The sequence below is a fragment of the Bidens hawaiensis genome, unplaced genomic scaffold (assembly GCF_021521415.1).
Source record: "Bidens hawaiensis isolate Kalapana, Puna unplaced genomic scaffold, B.hawaiensis_p1.1 tig00000702_1, whole genome shotgun sequence".
Taxonomy (NCBI): Eukaryota; Viridiplantae; Streptophyta; class Magnoliopsida; order Asterales; family Asteraceae; genus Bidens; species Bidens hawaiensis.
In genome coordinates, this window is record NW_027491042.1 from 5637636 (window position 1) to 5653907 (window position 16272).

The window sequence follows — 16272 nt, forward strand, 5'->3', positions numbered from 1 at the left end:
ATAGTGATGGTGTAGCGCAAATATGGATTTGGTTCCAGATTGGGATGAAGAAGGTGACACCACTAATCAAATAAAGAAGCCATTCCATAATATTAGATAATAAAAAAGGACAAAATTTGTAATTATTTTGATTTTAGAAACACTCTCCGTCTCACACCAATTCAGGGGAAAGTCCACCTGGCTGTCAAATAAAGAAGAGTCGGCATAAATGATAAAACCCTAACAAAAAAACACAGTCAACAGAAACACGTGGAGCTTCTGAGCACACTGGACGACTTCACAATCAAAGAAAACTGGGACGAGTTCTTCAGCATCAGAGGCCAAGATGACTCCTTCGAGTGGTACGCCGAGTGGCCTCAGCTTAGAGACATTCAAATTCAAATTGAAGATGTTCAGATACTTGTTCCCGGTTGCGGCAACTCTCGGCTGTCGGAAGAGTTATACGACGCCGAATATTGATTTCTCCAAAGTGGTGATTGGGGACATGCTGAAGCGGAATGTGCGTCAGAGGCCCTCTATGAGGTGGAGGGTCATGGACATGACAGCTATGCAGGTACACAAACACTTGCTGTGCCTCGGTTTCTTAGTTAGTTACTATTTTTTCAGCTCATTTGTTATTTATTGATTACTTTATATGAATTTATAATATGTTGGGCTCAATAACTAAACAAGCTTTATTGAGGTCAGGCTCAGCTCCATTTTAATTGATTTGATATCGAGTTTCGAGCTTTTTATCAATTTTATCTTCTGTGGATCGGCTTGTTTGCACTCAGGTAAGTGCTGTTATCGAAATTGTATCTTGGCATTGCTTTGATGACTTTGATGTACAGGATTTATTTGTGTGAATATAACTTGATCTTTAGCTAAACATCACTTGTGAGGAACACCGATTTAACCAAATTAACTGACAGAAGCGTGTATATATATATTTTTTTTGATGTTCCCATACAAATCTCGGGTTCCGTAACTAAACAAGCTTTATTTGAGGATTAGACTCGACTCACCTCGTGTCGAGCTTTTTACCGATTCGATCTCTAGTAAATCATGAGTGGATCGGCTCGTTTGCGCTAGTGCGTGCTATTATCGATATTATATCTTGGTATTGCTGGAGTAATGGTTAATGTACTGGATTTCTTTGTGTGAATATAACTTAATCTTTAGCTGAACATCACTTGTGAGAAAAAACCGGTTTAACCAAATTAACTGACAGAACCGAAGCGAACTAGCTTATCCAAACTAAAGACACAATAAATCTACTTTCACACACTCTAAAATGACTAGTTTTAATATATTTAAAGAATTTTGTTTCAGTTTTACTTGTATCAAACCTTTTTTTTACTCTCTGACTGCTGTTACTTTCCAGTTTGCAGATAAAACATTTGATATTGTTCTTGACAAAGGAGGATTAGATGCTTTAATGGAGCCTGAGCTTGGCCCTACACTAGGGAGTCAATATGTATCAGAGGTCTCTTCAAGTCAATAATGATAGCATTTTGCAAATAAACTTCATTTTTTGATAATATTTGAATGAATATTGGCAGGTGAAGAGAGTTCTGAAAGAAGGTGGCAAGTTTATTTGTCTCACCCTTGGAGAATCTCATGTTTTAGGTATCAACTCACCTAGATTCCCTTTTCCTGTTTTATATTATAGTATTATGATTCACAAACTTTCATCGAGTGTTTTTATCTCTCTTTTTAGGCATGTTTTTCCCAAAATTTCGTTACGGATGGAAAATCGATATTCATGTGTTGCCTCAAAAACCATCTAAAAGTTCCAAGTCAAGTTTAAGAACTTTTTTGGTGGTTGCCGAGAAAACAAGTCCCACTACACTGCAAACAATATCAACTTCTTTTCATCATGATATACTTGGTAGCAGTGATCAGGTACAAGGATTCATTAGATCATATGACTATATTTTATTAGTCTTGATATTATTGGAATTGTTTTGCATGTAATAATGTAATATTATTGTGCATACATATAGGCTCGTGGGCTTACTGAAGCACTTGAAACCGAGAACAAAATCAGAACAAATTGGTCTAATGGTGACGATATACTGTACTCACTTGAAGACCTAACAATAGGAGTCAAAGGGGATCTATCAGAGCTTAAACCGGGTCTTCGTGTACAACTCACTTTAGGTGGGCCCAGGCAGTCTCGTTTCTGCTACAAATCTGTACTTCTTGATGCCAAGCAAGACTCAGACGAGTTTGCATATTATTGTGGAGTTTTTCTTGTACCCAAGGTTAGTCTTTCATTGTACTTGCTTACACTTTGTACATCTCAAGGAAAACATACACATATGTATATATGTGTATGTGTGTATATACACAATTACACATACATATAAGGGAAGGTTCTAGGCAGAACACAGTTTTCTGTGAGATCAGAAAAAAAACAAAATAAATTATTCATTTTCTGTTTTTAAAATAAAAAAATAGCTGTAACACAATGTTAATTTATCTTTTCTAGTATTCTAAAAGAAAATATAAACAAAATTATGGTTGAACTACAATGTTTTTTTGTACCTTTTCTGTAATAAGTGAAAGTTTCAAAAAATATGAACCAAATTTTAAAAAATGAAACGATTTAGGTTTGTTAAATTGTTCTCTCAATACTATAATGTTTTGTAATAAACCTCGGCTCTCCCTGATAGAATTGGAAGTGAATAATATTATTCACGTATTGTTACAATATAAATACAGCAAGGGGCTCCATTATTCATGGAGAGAAATAATCAAAATACATTAATCTAGGAGAGAAATAAGCAACTAATAAATACAATATTGACTATTGACTAAATTTGAATTTGATCTTATCTATTACCCCCTTCAAGCGAACATGTGGAGAACCGACTCTTAGCATTGTGCGAAACCGTTCAAAGAGAGGTTTCGGAAGGCTTTTAGTAAAAATGTCAGCCACCTGAAGCGTTGTTGGAACAAACTTGGTGTAGAGACGTCCTGAAGACACGAGTTCACGAACAAAGTGATAATTGATGTCGATGTGTTTGGCTCGCTTGTGAGTCACCGGATTCTGACTTAGAAAAAGAGCACTTTTGTTGTCACATAGCAACGTGGGTCGGTCAGGAGGTAATGCATGTAACTCACGTAAAAGATGAGTTAACCAAATAATTTCAGCAGCAGTGTTTGCCATTGCTCGATATTCTGATTCGCAACTAGAGCGTGAAACAGTAGGTTGTTTCTTGGCACTCCAAGATACAAAATTTCCACCAAGATAAATGAAATAACCATAATTCGAACGTCTAGTTTCAATGCAGCGCGCCCAATCAGCATCAGAGTAACCCACTAGTTTCGTAGTTTTGGGTTTATCAAACGTTAGTCCAAACGAAAGTGTTCCTTTGACATACCTCAAGATACGCTTAACAAGATGAAAATGGGCTGTTGTGGGCATTTGAAGAAATTGGCTCGCTTGATTTACCGCGTAGGACAGATCCGGCCTTGTAATTGTTAGGTACTGTAAAGCACCTACTAACGATCTGTAAAAGGTCGGATCATGAAACGAAGTGCCTTTGGAAACGAAAGTATCTGTAGTGGTAAGCGGTGTTGCTACAGGTTTTGTGTCAAGGAGTCCGGCCCGTGCAAGTATGTCATATGCATATTTTGCTTGGTTTAGGAAGATTCCCGAATCAGTATGAGTGACTTCAAGACCCAAAAAATAATTTAACGAACCCAAGTCTGTAATAGCAAATTCGGTGTGAAGCCGTGTAGTAAACTCTCGGATAACTGCCTCATCATTACCTGTCACAATAATGTCATCCACATACACTAAAAGATTTATAAGTACTGAGTTCTTTTTTAAGATAAAAAGTGAAGTATCGGCTCGGCTACATTGAAAACCAAGGGTATTTAAAAAGGAGTTGAGACGTTGAAACCATGCTCGAGGAGCCTGTTTAAGGCCATAGAGAGCCTTTTTCAAGCAACAAACATAATCTGGGTAACGTGGGTTTATAAAACCCGGTGGTTGCTCCATATAAACCGTCTCAGTGAGAGTACCATTTAAAAAAGCGTTTTTAACGTCTAGTTGATGTAAACGCCAGTTATAAATAGTAGCAAGAGCAAGAACCACCCGAACCGTGGAAGCTTTGACAACAGGGCTAAAAGTTAAGGAGTAGTCTAAACCCGGAACTTGAGTGAACCCTTGAGCGACGAGACGGGCTTTATAACGGTCAACTGAACCATCGGCTTTATACTTGGTTCGATAAACCCATTTAGAACCAACAACATTTGAATGCCTTGGGCGTTTAACAAGTTCCCAAGTTTTATTGTTATGAAGGGCAGTTATCTCCTCATTCATGGCGGTCACCCATTTCGGATGTTTTGAAGCCGATTTGAAACCTTTAGGGTCATGAGCAGCAAAAAGAGCATGATGAAGGGAAGAAGTACTGACAAATGATAGGTCTGCATGATGCTTTGGTTTAAAAATACCCGATTGAGACCTAGTTGTCATTGGATGAACAAATGAATTCGATTGTTGATGTTGTGGAGGAACAGGGTTGGAATTTGAGGTTGAGACGGTGGAAGTGTGTGTAACAGATTGGGGTGGTGAGGTGGGAATTTGAGCCGAAGGGAAGGAGTGGGCTGAAGCAAGTGAGGGTGGGCTGGAAGAAGTATGAGAGTTTGGGCTGGATGAGTTAGAATGTGTCGACAAAGGACCTGTAGATTGGTCTTGAGAGGATTGAGATGTAGATTGGGTTGGTGCGGAGTTTGTGGATTGAGTTTGTGTGGAAGGTACAGGAGGATTTGTGGAATCCACATGAGGAACAGTGCACAATATGCAAGTGGATGAATTATTTGTCATGCATGAATTTAATGGTTGTGGTTTGAGTGGTGATTGTTGGTTGGACATGGTTGGTAGTAAAGATCCAATAGTGTCATCAAAATTTGAAAACACGAGCTTAGCATCATCAACTGGTGGTATAACACCACTAAAGGGAAATGTGTCTTCATCGAATTGAGCGTGCCGAGTGATGTAAACTCTAGAAGACACAGGATCTAAGCATCGATAACCTTTGTATTTGGGGCTATAGCCAATAAAAATACATGATGCACTTCATGGAGATAGTTTATTTTTGGCATAAGCCCGAAGATATGGAAAAACCCGACAACCAAAAATTCGAAAGTTTGCATATGAGGGAGGTTGAGTAAACAGGAGCTCGAAAGGTGATTTTTTGTTTAAACCGGAGTGGGAAGACGATTGATAATATAAGTTGCAGATGTGAATGCATCTACCCATAAGGTGGCCGGCGCATGAGAGTTTAAAAGCATGGCAAGACCGGTTTCGGTTATATGCCGATGTTCGGCACGACCGTTTTGTTTGGGAGTATGAGGGCATGATAAACGATGTTGAATGCCACTCTGATGTAATAAAGTTTGAACCCGATTATTTGTAAATTCAGTGCCACCGTCACTTTGAAACACTTTGACGGTTCGAGAAAATTGGTTCTGGACAAAAGCTAAAAAAACCGTCAATACATTGTAAAAGTCGGATTTTGCTTTTAAGGGATAGAACCATGTAAACCGGGAAAAATCATCAACAAATATCACATAATATAAGTAGCCATCAGTTGAAACAATAGGTGCGGGTCCCCAAAGATCACAATGTATCAAATCTAAAACATTCAAAGAACGTTTATTATTCAAATCAAACGGTAAACGATGTGCCTTAGACAATTGACACGAATAACAAATTCCCGGTTTGGGCAATAAAGAAGAAACACACAAATAACCAAGTTTATTTAAAAAGGAAATGACATCAAATGAAACATGTCCAAGTCGACTATGCCATCGTTCAAAAGATGCACGAAGATGGTGTGACGAGAGAGCAGCTACAAATGCTTGTTGTGCGTGTGAGAGAATGTAGAAGCCATTCTCACACCTGCTTTTTGCTAGAACCGCTTTCGTTTTTCGGTCCTGAATATGAAAAAAATCGTTAGATAACAATACATCAACAGGTGCATCATTTGTAAGTTGGCTAATTGAAAGAAGACTTTTTGTGAGATGTGGAACAAGGACATTTTTTAACGACAAAGAGGAATTTATGGAGCATTTACCGACTTTTGTAACCGGTAAAGAATGACCATTACCAAAGGTTACATAATCATTACCCTGATGTGTGTGCAAGGCATCAAGACCATCATCCGAGGGCGTCATGTGAGCGGTTGCACCAGAATCAACACACCAATCAGGAGTGTTATCGTTGACATGACATTGGGCATGAAACGCCTGAGCAAGATTTGCATCAAGTGGAGCAACAGCCCGCTGAGCAAAAGTCGATAAAGAAGGACAAGCATTTGCATAATGACCGTCTTTTCTGCATAATTGACAATGAGGCGGATGTCGGGGTCCAGACGAGCGACCACGACCAGATCTGGATCCACGATAGCGACCACGACCAGATCCGGTAGAGTCACGGGTTTGTCGGGGCTGAGCAAGATAAGCAGCTTGAGGCACCGATGAACCATGGAGAGATAGCATAAATATCTCTTGGTTTTCGGCCTGTGAGAGTAGATCACGGAATGGTAAAGGAGGCCGAACGGTACGCTGGGATGTAGAAAAATTCTCAAAGGAAGACCCTAGACCGCAAAGAAACCAGTGGGTTTGTCACTGTCTTCAACCGGATGCCCAATTGCAGCAAGTTGGTCACAAAAGGACTTGAACTTCCGGCCATATTCGGTAACAGTGGAGGATCCCTTTTGCAATTGCCGAAGGGAATCCCGAAGAGTGTGCATACGTTCCAGAGAGTGATGGCTATAGGCTGCCTCAAGGGCTTGCCAAACACGTCGGGCCGAGGTAAGACCAATGGCTTCAGCCATGGCCTCTTCGGTAAGAGACGAATTAAGCAACAAAAGAACTCTCTGATCAGCCTCTTTCCAATCAGTGAAGGCTGTATTTGGGATAGCTTTACCATCAACGGTGATGGTTTCCGGTGGCGGTGGAGTGGTACCATCCACATGACCATTGAGTTGTAGGTACGAGAGAACCTGTGAAACTTGATTTTTCCACATGAGATAATTTGTGGATGAGAGTTTAATGGTGATTAGGTGAAAGAGAGAGTGTAAGGGAGTAGCGGACAAGGCATTTGAGGAGGAGTTGGAGGTTGTCATGGCCGGAGAAGAAAGACAACAGAGGATGGCGGCTAAAAGAACAGGGAGATTTCTTTTGGATTGCCAATTAGGCTGATACCATGATAGAATTGGAAGTGAATAATATTATTCACGTATTGTTACAATATAAATACAGCAAGGGGCTCCATTATTCATGGAGAGAAATAATCAAAATACTTGAATCTAGGAGAGAAATAAGCAACTAATAAATACAATATTGACTATTGACTAGTTTTGAATTTGATCTTATCTATTACTCCCTATGTATATGTAGTTATGTGTGTGTACATATTGTAAAAGTCAGCCTATGTATATGTAGTTATGTGTGTGTACATATTGTAAAAGTCAGCAACCAGTTGGGTAGATTTTATTATCAAATGTGTAACTATATCTTAGATTTCAGACTCGGGCTCATGAATGGCTCTTCTCTTCAGAAGAAGGACAATGGATGATTGTTGAGAGTTCAAAGTCAGCTCGGCTGATAATGGTAGCGATTTTGAAACTGCAATCACAGTCGTTTTTTTATTTATAAAATTACCCTTCTAATATATAGCATCAAAATTAATTATTATGCCTTAATTTTAGGTTTTCTTAGATGGTAGCCATACTGGCACCGGCAGTGAAGATATACAGGCAAGTTTTTATGTTATTATTATTATGTCATATGTCTATCCAATATTTATGACCATTAACTTAGTGAACTATTTTTCTTTTTTCTCTTTTCTTAGAAGGATCTATCTCCTCTTGTGAAACAACTAGCACCTGCTAAAATTGAGGACGCAGCTCAAATTCCGTACGTTGTTTTGGTACCATATATTTTATTTACCTTTTCTTTTAAAAGATACCTACTAATGCTGAAATCTTGAATAGATTTATGGCAGCAAGTGATGGGATCAAGGAGAGGAAAGTTGTTCATGAGGTTTTGGATCATCTCTTAATAATTTATTACAATTTATAGAGCGTTAATCTGCTTCAAGATGATTTTTTTAATCTTTTCATGTGCTATGAGTCATAAAGCTTGGTTTTTATTAATAGGTCACATCTGAGTTGACTGGTCAAATAATTGTTGATGATGTGGTGTATGAAAAAGTTGAAGGTCTACTTGGTCAACTATCATTCTCCAATGACCTTGTATTTCGCCGGCTAACTTTTGAGAGATCAGAAGGCCTGGTACAGTCTGAAGGTTTACTAACAAGTGAAGGATCTCAAAACAAAGTTGGAGGAATTGAAAATGGAAATAAGAAATCTAATTCTTCGTCAAAATCAAAGAAAAAAGGAAACGATAAAAGAAAAGAGTCTCAATTGCCGGTAGTAGGTGCAAGCAATGATCTGAGTGTTGATCATGGTTATATAGCAAGTTCTTATCATTCTGGTATAATATCTGGATTTATGCTGATCTCTTCGTACCTGGAAAATATGGCGTCATCCGGAAAGACAGTAAGATTTTTTTGCGTTTACCATTATTGATTAAAGTATCTACTTTATGTTTCTATGCATTTTCTTCATGCTCTTAGTGTGTATGGGTTTCGGTTTGGGTTGTTTTTGGGCTCAAACCGAAACAAAAACCAAAAGTTTGGTTTTTGGGTTTCTGAAAACCGTTCATGTTTCGGTTTTCACAATTGTTTTGGTTTCGGTTTTTTTAGTTTTGCTATCTGGGTTTGAAATTTTCAAACCGAAAAACATGGCCCAAAATAATGAATTTGGGCTGAAACTTTGGGCAAAAGGTTTCTTGCTAATTATGAGTAATTGATTATTAAACATTTGGGCCTAAATTTTTTGGGTTACACCATTTATTAAAATTTATAAATTACTTAACAATTAAGTATAAAAATCATAATAATTTATTTCAATAAGAAAAGTCCAGTTTTTTGGCGTTTACGGGTTTGGTTTTCAATACGTGCAAAACCGAACCAGAAATTTGGTTTGGTTGGGTTTTGGGGCGGGTTCGATTTGGCTATGTCAGTTATTATGGTTTCATGCACACCTCTACTCAGTTTTTCTTGGTCGCACTATAAATTTTGAAGCAAAACACTTGGAATTTGTTTACTAGAGCCTAGAGGTGGCAAATTTGACCCTCGATTTGTAAATGGGTCAACATGGAACATGTTAAATATAAAACGGGATGAATAGAAACCTTTGAGCGGGTCAAATGAGTCAACTGGGTTGGTGACTCTAAATATAAAACGGGACGAATAGAAACCTTTGAGCGGGTCAAATGAGTCAACTGGGTTGGAAGTCACCCAAAGTCTACATTTAACGCATACAAACTCCTAAATTGCTTTATTCAACTTTATGGACTGTTATCGTGACGGTATTGTGTATTGTCGGATAGTTTATATAGAATTTACCTGCTTTTCAGGTTAGGGCGGTTGTGATTGGTTTAGGCGCTGGACTACTTCCTATGTTTCTCCATAGATCGATTCCACTTCTACAAGTCGAGGTAATATTAAGTTTCCAACTAACTTAACCGCCATAAAAGAGGAAACTCACAGCTTAAAATCACCCACTAAAGTATTTCCAATACTTCAGGCTGCAGAGCTGGATCCAGTTGTTGCGCAAATCGCTAGAGACCATTTTGGTTTCAAAGAAGATGAACGCTTAAAGGTAATCCATAATCCACCAATCAACTTTAAGTTATTTACAGCTGTAAATAAACAACAATCAACTTTGAATTACTTGTTAAATACATAAAACATATCAGGTACACGTCACTGATGGAATCAAGTTTGTTGGAGACATTGACCGAGTGGACATACTCATAGTAGATGTGGACTCAGCAGACTCGAGGTTATTAAATACTTTACAGTTATGAATAAAATATTCGATTATTAATTGTAAGTGTGTTTTGAAGTTACTTTTCACCTGTTGTTGCAGCTTGGGAATGGCATGTCCCGCTCCAGACTTTGTTGAAGAGTCTTTTCTCAAAACAGTTAAAGATTCGTTATCGGATGAAGGTCTTTTTGTTATTAATTTGGTATCTCGGTCGGCAGTTATAAAAGAAAGGGTTATATCAAGAATGAAAGGGGTAATCATATTATAATTTATAACACACTTGTCTACAAAGAAATCTTGCACAAATAAATAGTGTTTAGGGTCAAACGACCCGACTTTACCCGCTCTTAACATGGACCGTGTTTGGTTTCAGGTGTTTGGCAAACTTTTCTCCCTTCAGCTTGAAGAAGATGTTAATGAAATTATATTTGCTGTTAAATCTGAGGGGTGTACTTTGCCCAAGCATTACGATCAACTGCAGAAGCTATTAAATCTTAAATATCCTGAGATTTACACGAGCATAATCGATTCTGCAAAGAAGATTAAAAGTCTTGATGGTTGATGTGTTCAAGCTTTGGAACAAAGTGCCATAATGGTTTTTGGGTCAAGATGGTATTTTTTTTGTACGAGTTGGTCGGGTCTGGTTGAGTCACAAACATGTTTTGGAGTTTTATATAAATGTGTTTAATGTTATCTATCTTGTTTTTTTGAAACGATTTAGGAGGTTGTAAACTGAAACAAACTACTCTTTTAAGCTTTATTATTTTTATGTTTCTTTCCTTCAATTTGACATGCAGTTGTATTATAACCATGAATCATTTAAATTAAATCATTTTATAGAACTCAATACAGACTAATGATTCTAAAAAAAGTACTAAAGTTTTAACTGTTAAACCTAACTGTCAAATCTGTAAAACCGGCCGGTCCATTTGACCCACCCAAGTTGGCTAGTTTAGGTTGTTTTTTAAAACCACAAGTAACATTTTGGCTTAGATTTTTCGTGAAAGCTGGGCGTACGGAACTATGGCAAGATCGCTGTATCAACTACTTCAACTTTGTTATCGGAGAACAGTATGATATATTACATTTATTGCTAACAATATTACCAAAAATTTAATTATCTTTGATTTTTATTAAATCAAATTTTAAGTTGAAAGATATAACTCCAAAAAGGTTAATTTTTTGTTCAGTTCACTACTTTAAGAATTCTAATTATCTAAAAAGAAAGTTTAATAATACAAAAAATGAGAATGTTTCAAAGTTCTATTTTGAAATTTGGTTTTATACATAACTTAAATTAACATTTATGTGAAACTGGATTCTGCCACAAAGAGAGGCCAGAACTGAAGTCCAGCACCATCTTAGAGAGACATTTCATTATGCTGTCATAAGGCCCAAATGTTTGCATTCATTAAGGGGCGGTGTGGGATTGCTTATTTTCACTAACTTATAAACTTTTTGAAAAGTAATAAGGTGTTTGGGATTGCTTATATTCTGAGAGGAAAAGTAGTTTCACTTTTGTAACTTATTAACTTAATGAAAAGTTATAAGGAGACAATATAAGGAATCCCAAACCCCCCCTAAAACTTGTCTCTATTTAAAAAAAACTCATAAATTTCATTTTAACCCATTCAACATTAAAACTTTATATTTACCACTTACAAAACTTTTCACAAAATACAATAATTTCTCATTTCATACAAAACAAGCTACTTTTAACCTTCTCATTCTCACTTATAACTAGTATTAACACCCCAGCATTGCGACAGGGGCGTAAAACCGCTAAAAAAACTAATCTGTTTAACCTAGTTACGGTCTTTAACCCATTCAAACCGTTGAAGACAAGAATTGAAGAGGCTTAGACAAACGAAAAGTATATGTAAAAACGTTGAAGCACGCCCACTTCTAAATAATAATTATAATAAAAGTGTAAAGGAAAAGAACTAAAAGTTAAGGGTATAAATAGTAATCATAACAAAATATAAGGGTGAATAATAATAATAATACTAATAATAATAATAATAAAAAAGTGAAAAAGAAAAAGAATAAAGAAAACCTTATTAAAAGTTAAGGGGCTAAATATCGAAGGTGTTGATAAAATATATCAACAAAACCCTAAGTATAACACACCAATGCCACAAAGAGGTTGATAATTATAAAAATGAAAGTTAACGTACAAATAAAATTATCATATTAACGGTGAGAATCACGTAATTTAATTATGTTTATAAATAGTGTAATTATGTAATTACATTGTAATGTAATTAAACTATGTTGTAATTACACTATGTTGTATATATAATTGCATTAACTGATTCTCACAGTTAACACGTTAATTTGATTTGTATTTGATCAAGATCCAATTGTATATATACAAATTATTTTAAATGAATATGTTTAAGACTAACATTATGTTCCAAAGAGACTTGAACTCACCTGTTTAGTTTCTCCTCTTATAAATTTGTTCAAACCTATGACAATCTATTGACGTTTGTTATTTTTAAAATTTTGATTCTTTTAATTTTTGGGATATTGGTTTTTTATACTCTTAACTTTCACCGTTGGTAGATAACACTTCCAACTAACGATTTGTTTCCCACCACTCCCAACTTGTAACTTCATTTCTTTTGTCACTCCCGAACTTAACGGACCCTAACTCCCTTAGTTTTTTTTGTTGACATGACATGTGTTTGCTGATGTGGCATGCCATGTGGAAACTACCTAATTAGAAAAAATAAAAACCTAACAAAAATAATATATATATATAACAAATAATATATATATATACACACATACACATACATACAGACAAAAGCACCACCACCACCTTTCATAGCCACAGTCTACACCACCACTTCAGCCTCTATTGCCACCTTTATCCCTTCCGCTAGCCTCACTTCTTTCACCACCACCACCAGCCTCCACCGCTTCCATCATTACGGGTCATGTTCGAATCAATTTATTGTTTGCATATTGTGATGGATGGTTGGATAATGAAAAATGAGGTAGGTGTTGATCAAAATCCCAAACATAAATGAGCTTTTCTCTAACATCCCATTTTCTAATTTCGGTTAATAAATAAACTATGAGTTATTACGAGTTGGGCTTGTGTTGGGTTAAATAGATATGAGTTATGGACTTGGGTTAAAAAGGAAAGAAATAAAGACCATGGCTTAAGCCCATGACCCATCATATATAAACAATAATTACTCCATTAATCCATTCATTTCACATATTCCATACACCACCCAAAACACACACTTAAGCTCTCTCTAGTTTCTCTTAGCCGAACCAAGAAGGAAAACCAAGCATCCGACCCGAGGTAATGAAAATATGATATTGTATGGACCCAAACCCGCTAGATCTAGTCGCGAAACGATGAGCCGACACCCTAAGCCGTTAAAGTCATGAAATCCGGGTGAAATCGGGTATAAACCGACCAAAAGATGAGCTTAGGGGTCACCCTAGCTCAGATCTGGATCGAACGGGACGAAAAACGATGAAAAACGGTGGAAAACAAGCGAGATCTCTTTTTTCACGCGAGATCGCGGTTTTTCGGCGATGACGGCGCCGGAAAAGTGTGTACGATGATGTCAGAGAATATGCTGACATTCTGACCTAACCCTAATTCGTTAACGGAGAAATAACGAATTAGCGGTAATTCGTTAAGGAAGAATAACGAACTAGTTCCGTTCGTTAAGCAATTCGTTGACCAATTCATTAGGCAGTTCGTTATAAATGCCAGTTCGTTATAAGGGTTCAATTCACTATGAAGTTCAATTCGTTAACCAGACCAAACAAATAAGTCCAAATTCGTTATAAGGACCAGTTCGTTATAAGGTCCGATTCGTCATGAAGACAAATTCGTTATAATAGTCAGTTTGTTATGAAGTAACGAATGGGTTCATTCATTATGAACTCAATTCGTTAAGAACTGGGTAACGAACTAGAAGTTTAATAAAATGACAGAATGGTCCATGGACTTAGAAAAGAATGGTTTAAATACAAAGAAGCCCTCGAACTTTTTAAGTTAGCAAATTAAATAATGATTTAAAATTCTAATGGAAAATGTGTTAAGACAGTTAATGGAAATAAAATTTTTCCAAGTTAACCTGGCTCTGCCCCTTGGACCCTGCTAGGGGATGCCGCCCCTAGAACCTCGCTGCCAAGGGCGCTGCCCCCGGACCCTCCTTCATTGAGGGTAATAATTAAACTAGAAACACGATATGGGTAGTAGTAGTTAATTGATACGTGTAATTGTTATACAGTTAGTTGCGCACGGCTCAAGAAAGGAATAACCATTAACAATGAACGTAACCGAGTTCAGGTGAGTTTCTAGCCCCATTCCTTGTTTTGTTTTCGGGGCTGTGTGCATACTCGATGTGATAGTTAATACACTTATCTTAAATGGTAAGTGTATGCCATGTATGATTTGTATGTTTTATATGTATATCTTAAATGTGAACGAAAGCTTGTCGGTGCGTGAACGATCTTCGGATATTGCATGCACTGCCAAGTGATGGTTTTATGATATGATTGTGTATGTGATGGACGAATGATGTATGTTTGTATGAAACTTACAATATATATGGAAAGGTGTAACATCCTACTTTTGGTTATTATAATAAAATAAATTTCGTTATTTTATAGTGGGTCGTTATCGGTTTAGATAAATAGAATACGAGTTAGGCTAGTGTTGGGTAAATGAATATGGGTTATGGACTTGGGTTAGGAAAGAAAGAAGGAAAGACCATGGGCTTAAGCCCATGATCCATAAATATATAAACCCTTAATATCCATTTAATCCTCATTCACACATATTCCATACACCACCCAAAACACACACTTAAGATCTCTCTCTAGTTCTTCCCTTTTCTCAAGCCGAAACCAAGAAGGAAACCGAGCACCGACCCGAGGTAATGATAGTTTAATATTGTATGAGCTTAACCCGTTAGATATAGTCACGAAACGACGAGCCGACACCGTTAAACCGTTTAAGTCACGAGATCCGGGTGGAATCAGTTATAAACCGAACCTATGATGAGCTTAGGGGTCACCCTAGCTCAGATCTGGATTGAACGGGACGAAAAACGGTGAAAAATGAGCTAAAACTCGTTTTTCCGACGTGTTCGCGGTTTTCTGGCGGCGTTCCGGAAATGGCGGCGCCGGAAAAGTTAATACGAGGTAAGGAGGTGTCAGGGAATGTTCTGACATTCCCTGACCTAACCCTAATTCGCTGACGGAGGTCTAACGAACTAGCTTTGATACGTGTACTAATTCGTTAAGGAAAGACTGACGAACTAGCTTCAGTTCGTTAAGTTCAATTCGTCTGTTGACCAGTTCGTTATAAGGTTTAATTCGTTATGAGGACTGGTTCGTCATAAGGGTTCAATTCGCCAAGGAGTTCAATTCGTTAGACAGACCAGACGAATTTGGACCGATTCGCTAAAAAAGCCAATTCGTTATGAAATAACGAATTAGCCAATTCGTTATGAAATAACGAATTAGCCAATTCGTTATGGAAGACAGAAGTAACGAATGAAACCCAATTCGTTAAAGAGCTTATTAACGAACTAGACTTTGATAAAATGACAGAACAGCTCGACCCCAGCCAGGGGCTCTGCCCCTTGGACCCTGCTAGGGGTTGCCGCCCCTAGACCCCGCTGCCAGGGGCGCTGCCCCCGGACTCCCGTCCGTTGAGGGTTATAATTAGAATAGAAACGTGATATGAGATAGAATAGTTAATTGATACATGTAAATATTATACAGTTAGCCGTGCACGGCTCAAGAAAGGAATTACCATTAACGGTGAACGTAACCGACTTAGGTGAGTTTCTAGCCCCATTCCTTGTTATGTTTTCGGGGCTGTGTGCATACTCGATGTGATTAGTTAATACACTTATCCTAAGTGATAAGTGTATGCCATATATGTATTATGTGAAATGTATGAATGGTTTCTTGTCGATACATGAACGATCTTCGGAATTGCATGTATTGCCAGGAAATGGTTGAGGTTATATGTATGTTGTAAGATGAAGAATGAATGATGTATGTATGAAACTTACGATTATGTATATAGAAAAGTATGTTAAAAAGGTATGGAAGAAATGGTACCGGACCCTAATAATATCCGAGGATGAAGGGTACCGGACCCTAATAATATCCGAGGATGAAGGGTACCGGACCCTAATAATATCCGAGGATGGAGGGCACCGGACCCTAATAATATCCGAGGATGGAGGGCACCGGACCCTAATAATATCCGAGGATGGAGGGTACCGGACCCTAATAATATCCGAGGTATGTAGGGCGAATGCTCTTTATAACGTAAGGTTAGATATGTATGTGTATGAAAGATTGATGAACAAGTTAAGTA

At 37.4% G+C, this 16272-nt stretch overlaps 1 protein-coding gene across 2 annotated transcripts; it reads left to right on the top strand.

Moving 5' to 3' along the window:
- Positions 1-455: 455 nt before the first annotated feature.
- LOC143533318 (uncharacterized) lies at positions 456-10666 on the top strand. 2 transcript variants are annotated; one of them, XM_077028152.1, is made up of 15 exons: positions 456-553; positions 1364-1465; positions 1542-1608; positions 1700-1884; positions 1986-2246; positions 7528-7611; positions 7710-7757; positions 7853-7917; positions 7995-8043; positions 8160-8561; positions 9484-9564; positions 9654-9728; positions 9826-9911; positions 9999-10149; positions 10270-10666. In XM_077028152.1, exons 1-15 carry the CDS (start codon positions 485-487, stop codon positions 10456-10458), a joined length of 1914 nt encoding a protein of 637 aa, XP_076884267.1. In that variant the 5' UTR covers positions 456-484; the 3' UTR covers positions 10459-10666. The 2 variants fall into 2 exon arrangements, with proteins under 2 accessions (XP_076884267.1, XP_076884260.1); XM_077028145.1 differs by lacking the exon at positions 456-553 and having other exon boundaries at positions 967-1465.
- Positions 10667-16272: the final 5606 nt, after the last annotated feature.